The 7,723-nt window shown below is 37.6% G+C and overlaps 1 protein-coding gene across 1 annotated transcript in view; it reads left to right on the forward strand.

The window, feature by feature from the left end:
• Window positions 1-7,723, forward strand: part of LOC107659240 (rho guanine nucleotide exchange factor 10-like) — a 52,995-nt gene that overhangs the window by 30,851 nt on the left and 14,421 nt on the right. Inside the window, exons 21-25 of the mRNA XM_016448109.1 lie at window positions 3,998-4,098; window positions 4,444-4,565; window positions 4,654-4,740; window positions 5,199-5,410; window positions 5,545-5,702. Of these exons, the coding sequence (XP_016303595.1) occupies window positions 3,998-4,098; window positions 4,444-4,565; window positions 4,654-4,740; window positions 5,199-5,410; window positions 5,545-5,702 (680 nt within the window). The remainder of the gene's footprint in view (window positions 1-3,997; window positions 4,099-4,443; window positions 4,566-4,653; window positions 4,741-5,198; window positions 5,411-5,544; window positions 5,703-7,723) is intronic.

The following is a 7,723-nucleotide window of genomic DNA, read 5'->3' on the forward strand; positions in this document are numbered from 1 at the left end:
TTAAAGATGATTTTCTCAGTATTTTGATTTTTTTGCACCCTCAGATTCCAGATTTTCTAATAGTTGTATCTCAGCCAAATATTGTCCTACCCTAACAAACCATACATCAGTGGAAAGCTTATTTATTCAGCTTTCAGATGATAAATCTCAATTTCTCAATTTCATCCAGGTCCAGAGTCACATATCACACAGGGAAGTTGTGGCCTAATGGTTATAGAGTCGGACTCGTAACCCAAAGGTTGCGAGTTCGAGTCTCAGGTCCGGCAGGAATTGTGGTTGGGGGGGGGTGAATGTACAGCACTCTCTTCCACCTTCAATACCACGACTGAGGTGCCCTTGAGCAAGGCACCGAACCCCCGACTGCTCCCCGGGCACAGCAGCATAAATGGCTGCTCACTGCTCCGGGTGTGTGTTCACGGTGTGTGTGTTCACTGCTGTGTGTGTGCACTTAGGATGGGATAAATGCAGAGCACTAATTCCTAGTATGGGTAACCATACTTGGCCACGTCACGTCACTTCACTTCATATGTATCTTTTGGATTCTGCACCCGTCAGAGACTCCAGTGCAGAAAACACAGAATAATAATAAAACAGCCCTTCAGTTGCAACATTTCTTTTCAAAATCATCTGCCGTTGAGGACGTCTTTTCTCCTCTTGGAGGCTGTCTGCTCTGTTTTTGTGGTTTGGAGAGAACAGGTCACACTGACTCACAATGCTGAACAAAAGAGCACACTGTTTCATTGCGTGTGCTCTGTTCAGCACAGCTGAGGTGACAAAAGAAGGGACAAGATATTATGCAAAATCCCACACTGTAGGTCTCAATTGGATTATTGTTTAAGCTTTTACAGTTTTAGACAGAGAGAAAAAATGTTGGACTCTCTGTACCTTTCTACTAATGCATGAAGGTAGAAAAATCACTTTTCTGTGCATTTGAAAAAGACTGGTCTCTATGGTTACTGAAAACACAGTCTGTGTGCAAGAGCTGCTCTGATTTAAAATAGAGCACTGAATCAAGAGCTCTTGCATTCCCAGCCTCTTTCTGTCTTTATTCTCTCTCGTTTTACTTTTTAAATTCTAATTAACCATGAAGAATAAAGCTACCAGGAGGGGAGGTGATGTCACTGTTACGGATGCTGTGAAAAGGTTATGGAGAAGTTCCAGAGTACCATTTTACATTTTTCAATTTTGCTGAAGCTTAAAGAGTGTATACATTTTCTATAGTTTTTCTGTTAAGTTTAGTTAGTAAGTGTGTAAGACTTTGTGAAGTGCTGAAGTACAACCTTGGTATTTGTCAGTGTTATTTTAGTAATTTATATACTGTTAGAGTAATTTTTAATATTGGCTTTTATTTTTATATTTTCATAGTTTTCTTTTTTTATTTTAATTTATATTTCAGTACTTTCATTGTTTTTTTAGATTTCTTTATAGCTTTAATTTTTATTTCTGTTTTAGTTTTAGTAATATTAGTACTTAAACTTATTTCAGTTAGTTGCCAAGGCAGCCTTTCTAATATTTAAGTTGTTTTAATTTCAGTGACTGAAAACTATTTTTCACAATTAACAGGTCTTTATAAAATGATGCACAAGGGCAACAAAGTTTTGTCCTCTTTTATAAAACTTTGACTCTAGAGAATAAAGCATCCTTTTTACCACATCTTTAAGCACCTCTTAAAAGGATGAATGTTGCATACTTACAGAACCTGATGCAACTGAACAAAACAAAAACACACAAATGCAGCCAACTGCAGGCTGTGTGTGATCTTATATGCCTTCTGAGCCATGTTTCATTGGTGTATCTGTGTGTGAGAGAGACTCACATTTTACTTTAGCTCTGAGTAGAAGAAAATACATGCTTGCTCCTTTTCTCTCTCATTCTCTCGATCTCCTTTTCCCCTCACTCTCTACTAAACATTTCTGTCTCTCTCTTTATCTTGGAAGAGCAGAGCAGCACAAAGCAGTCTATTGTGTGGGGCGGTATTTGGGAAGCAGACAGCACAGTCTCATAATGACTCATCTGAACCAGCTTTTAATGATTCACTGTATACTATGATTCAGTTTCAGCTGTAATCCTTAGTGCTAGTGAAGATGGGAAATTGTAATTGACCCAAACTAAACAAACAGTAGTGTGATGGTGGTATTATTTAAGCTGTTTAAAGGTAAGAATTGTTATTACTTGGAGTTTTAACTTCAATCGGCTGTCTCATTTGCAGGTAAGTTTTATATGGGTCCAGGGCAGCTTTACCAGGACCTACAGAACCTGATCCATGACCTGGGTTTGGTGAACCAGATCTCTACTATGATCAGCAGTCTGAAGGGGAATTATCAGGTGAGGTGTTCATATCACAAACACTTTAGGATCAATATTTAAACCAGGATGCACACAGTTCTTACCACTCAAAGTCCATTTTACACTCTCTTCTCTTTCCAGAATGTTAATGGAATAGTTGCGCAGGATTGGGTTTCCGGTCTCCAGTGCCTGATTTTAAAGAAAGAGGAGGAGATTCGGGCAGCTGATCGCTGTAGGATACAACTACAGTTACCAGGGAAACAAGACAAGTATGTGTGACCTCGACTTGACCCGACATGTCTTATCCTCAATGTTGAAAACAGTTGTGCTGATTAATATTTTTGTGGAATTTTTTTTAATACATTTTCTTTCAGGATTCTTTGATGAATAGAAAGTTCAAAAGTACTGCATTTGTTTGAAATTAGATTTATTTTGTGACATTATAAATGAAGAGTTCAGATGCAAAAGCCTCTAAGTGCCGTCTGAAATTTTCATCTAAAATGAGCATTTTTATCAGGCTCCCATATTTATGTTCAGTTATTTCACTTTACTGGCATAGAAAAGGACCTATACATTGCCATTAAAATAAAATTACTGAACCTAAGCATAGGAGCCTGATAAAAATGCTAATTTTAGATGAAAATTTCAGACAGCACTTAGAGGCTTTTGCATCTGAACTCTTCAAATGTCTTTACTGTCATTTTGAATCAATTTAATGCGTCATTGGTGAATAAAAGTATTAATTTCGTTATAAAGAAATCTTGCTGATCCAAAATTTTAAATGGTAAATTTGTTATTTTTCGAGGGTTATAAATGTATTTACATATTTAATTGCAATTAATCTTAACTCCTTATTGTAGTTAATGTGTTGTTTCAATTATATTGCAATTGTCTTTTTAGTATTATTATTATCTATTATTAGGGAGCAGAAATATACCATAATTTGGATTTATTTGGTCTTCCTGAATGTCTTAAAACTCAGGCTTTTAAATGATCAAACTGCCATGTCTCTGTGTTTACGTGACTCAGTGCTTAAAGAATGACCTTAAGTCCTTAATCAGAGCTCAAAGACCGTCTTGTGCGGTTATTATCCTCTTCCTGTGGATCAGGAGCTTTAGAGTGTGCAGTTGTCAAAAACATACGCACACACCGATTATTTGCGACTGTATGCTTGGATTTTAGTGTCTGGATTATAGGAGTATCTTTAGACTCCCAGCTGTCAAACTAATCCTTCTGATAACATAAATCTCTCTCACACACTGTGACTTCTGGAAAATGTATGCTGTTGACTTTCTTTTTGAGTTAGTGGTGGGAGTAGTCTGGATTACATGACTTCACTATTTTAGTTCTGGTCATTATTCTATCTATTATTTCTACACAATGAAAGTTTAAGGGCCCCTTTCGAAAGTCATAAAATACTAACAAAAGTAGGAAAGTTATCAATTCTGTGATCTGTTCATTAGTATTGAAACTGGCCAATTATTAAATCATATCCTGCAAAGTCACAGATAAACAGGATAGGACCCTGTCTGTTTCTCCAGCTGCCTGACAGTTTGCTAGACCAGCTGAACCCGTGCTGAGATATTTAGACTACCCAAGAGATTTGTATACCGCCTGATGCACTTACAATGAATTCAGACAAATGTGTATTGTTTCCATTGTTAAAGCTTTTTCAGAGAAGAATCTGAACTTTGTGATTTGGACTTTTCAGGTATGGTAGACCCACGTTCTTCACTGCAGTCTTCAACACTTTCAGTCCATCTATCAAGCAAGCTTGGATCAGTAATATGCAGATGTCTAAATTGGCTCTACGTATGTGTCATTTCCTGTGTCTCCATATCCTGTCTTTGTCTATGATTCTTCTATGATTAGAGATCTAGGACTTAAAAGCACCCAAATGTCTGAAACACATTTAAACATACCTTAATATGATGTTCCCAGCATATTTTCTAAATAAACATGTTTGTAATACATAAAAAAAAATGTGCCGGCAGGATTCATATTGTTCAGTGTGTGAATCATCGCTCAGCCGAGCCAGAACTAAAAGTTCAGTGCAGACAAATGGATTATAATACTGGCAACAGGAGGACACATATGGGAATATCATTGGTTTGTAGAATCTGAGGAATGCTTCACTAATGTAATGTGTTTTTTCAGAGGAAGACAACATCCTAGGCTGGTTTTGTGCTGAAGATGATGGTAATCAGATGAGGAAGCAAAACCATCCTCTCTTACTCAAGCAGATGGCTGTGGTCATGTCAAAACTGCAGGAGTTCAAGGTGACCAACCAAACATCTTGTGTCCTCATTATCATTATTGTTTATAATAGCAAAAATGGTCTAATAAACCAATGTGTATTTGTGTTAGGTGGAGTGTGCAGTTCACAACCCTGAGCCTCATGTGAACACTGACAGCACTGCAGATCTGCCTGTTATGGGTCACGGATGTGTATGGGTGAGACAATTTACGGTCAAAACTTAAAACGCTTTATATTAAATCAGTTCAGCTTCCTTATTAGAGTCCAACATGATATGAATCTGTCAGTCTGGTGTTTGTATGTTTGTTCCCAAATTGTACTTGACCTGAAACAGCATTTAATAATTTTAAAGCTCTTTTGAACTCTAAAAGCATCATTAAACACTGTTCTGTGTGGGCAGTGTGAGTGTAAGGTTGCGTTAAAGGCTTTTATGCTGTATTTACCGTATAGAAGGTATAAAATAATTCTCTTCTCTGAGACACCTAAGAGCCTGCAATGATGGGCTACACTCCTTTAAGAGCACTCTGCATGTGTCCCATCGATCTGAGACATCACCTTTGGAAAAAGCATCAGACTTTAGTACTCAAATCAGTTTTGTTGAACAGTTTGAAGGAACAGTGAGATGTGTAGATTCTGAAATCATCTTTCTTTTCAGGTGGCCAGCTGCACCAATCACATGGGTCAGGTCTCCATTGTGGCATTGCAGAACTCAAATCCCAAAGTAACCGAGTGTTTTAATGTGGAGTCGCGTATTCTCTGCATGACGTATGTGCCTCTGGATGAGCCCTTGGAAAATGGTGAGATGAAGCCTGAGGACCGGAAAGCCAGTGGCACACCGACTGTGTGTCTGGGAATGGAGGAAGGCAGGTGTGTACATCAGCCAATACATCCACAAATTCCATATAGATGAAGAGGAGAGTGTGATGCCTTCTATTTGTTTGTCTAGTGATTTATAGTCTATTAACCAGTCTAATCTGATGAATTGACATTTTATTTTTAAGTATATCTGTGTATAAGAGCAGCCAACGGTCTAAGAAGGTTCGTCTGCAGCACTTCTTCTCCCCTGATAAGTCCAGTGTTACATGTCTGGTGTACAAGAGTGGGTGTCTGTATGCAGGCTTGGTCAGCGGTTCTCTGGTCGTCTACTCCAGGGCTGATGGTAAGGAGTTTCTTTCTGCAATGATTCCTGCTTGAATCTTGATAAGGGTTTGATTTTGTTGAATGCGTTTGATTTTTATTTTGGTGTTAGGATAAGTAATCCATGCATCCCTGCTGAAAAGAAAACCGCATTGGATGCTGGTGTGCTTCTTGTCAAGCTTAACCAGCAAGATTTTCTTGGTCAACCAGTCAAAGCTAAGTTTTGCTGGTGAACAGCATGGCTGTGCCAGTAAGTAACCAGCATAAACTAGCCTAAACTAACCCAAGTAACCAGCATAAACTAGCCTAAATTCACACTGGATTAAGCAGGTTTCAGCAGGGAGTGCTCTGGATAGTGCTCAAGGAAAGCGAGACGTTTAAAAATATTTTTCCCCGTCTCTCATTAATTCTTTCCACAGCTGTTTTTCTCTCTGGAACGCTCATATTCCATTTCACTTTCACTCCAGTTTTATGCTGCCTGAGACAGATATTTAGTCAATAATTTAGGGATATTGTTTAATACTCTGACTGATTGAACTTAATGGATTTTCTAATGACACTGTTGTTTTAGGATGATTATATATAATGGTTTCTACAGAAATATTACAACATTGATATTGATTGATAATAGTAAGAAATGTTTCTTGAGCTTCATATTATAATTATTTTTTAGAGGCTCATGTGACACTAAAGACTGGAGTAAAAATTCAGCTTTGCCATCATAGGAATAAATTACATTTTAAAATACATTCAAGAAGTAAAGCGTTATTTTAAATTAGCAATATTATTGTTTTTACTGTATTTTTGATCAAATAAAGAACCAAAAGACCCCAAACCCAGACTTTAAGCAGTAGTTTATGTAAGTGTATTATGATACTTTTTAGTGTTCTCTTCTCAGTATTTACTAGGGGTGTAACGATTCACTCGATCTTGAAACATGATTTTTGAATCGTGAATCGCCGATTTCGGACAGTAATCGATTTAAAATGCTAAGAATCGAATGAATCGCGATTTCTATAGCGATTCAATGCTTTCAAAATATATACACATTAAATTACTACAAGCACGAATTAATGGAGACCTTGAACAGTGTTCGTGCTGTAGCGAATCAGCTCATAAGGGAAATATGAATAATTAATCATAACTAGTTATAATTAATTATAAATATTTAGATCCGCTGTAGATATTTACTTGACCTCTCAGGGTCAACTGTCTGTCAATTCTAAGAATGTTAATTTCCTGGTTAAGGGAAATAACTTTCTTACGGTACAATTCTACAAAGAGCTTGTAGCATAAATCTGCATGATTAAGTGACTCCAGTTATGAGCAAACAATGAACAATGTCAAGTGTGATACAAGTAAGACTTTATTAACCACATAAACACTTAAACTAGTCTAACATACTACATAAACACTTAAACTGGTCTAACATACACATAAACACTTAAACTGGTCTAAGACCTTGAACAGTGTTCGTGCCCTCGCATCTCTCCTTCACGCGCTCCACTATTTACCGCCTGTGACTGTCACAGGATTGCGCTCACGCTCCGTTCATCTCACTGACACATTTTTTGAGCAGCTGATGTGTGATCTCTCCTTAGTACTCATGGCCAGTAATGCTAAAGTGAAGTAGTTTTACTTTTCTGTAGTTTTTCAATGGCTCTCAGCATCTTACCGACGACATTACCTGAGCAGTCGAAGGCTGTGTATTTATTGCATGGACGGAGCAAAAGTGTCTAAAGCATACGCACCATTCCATTGAATGATAAATGTGTTTTAACAATGTCCTTCAACCAAATGTACGAAGGAAACTGATAAAATAACCACAGCATTAACAACAACCTTGAAATAAGAGCGCAAGGTTTATCTGATAATCAGATGCATGAAAGTAGAGTTCGTTGCTATAGCAAACAGACATCGGGCTCGTTTTCTTTCAGAATCATCATTCGCCGATGGAGAGGAAAAATTAATCTCTGGGGTCCGAGGGTGTTTTGGGGCCCTGGAAAAGTTTTGACATGCCCTGACATTTGTGCTTTTTTCATT

Source organism: Sinocyclocheilus anshuiensis, unplaced genomic scaffold, assembly GCF_001515605.1.
Source record: "Sinocyclocheilus anshuiensis isolate Anshui unplaced genomic scaffold, SAMN03320099.WGS_v1.1 scaffold539, whole genome shotgun sequence".
Classification (NCBI taxonomy): domain Eukaryota; kingdom Metazoa; phylum Chordata; class Actinopteri; order Cypriniformes; family Cyprinidae; genus Sinocyclocheilus; species Sinocyclocheilus anshuiensis.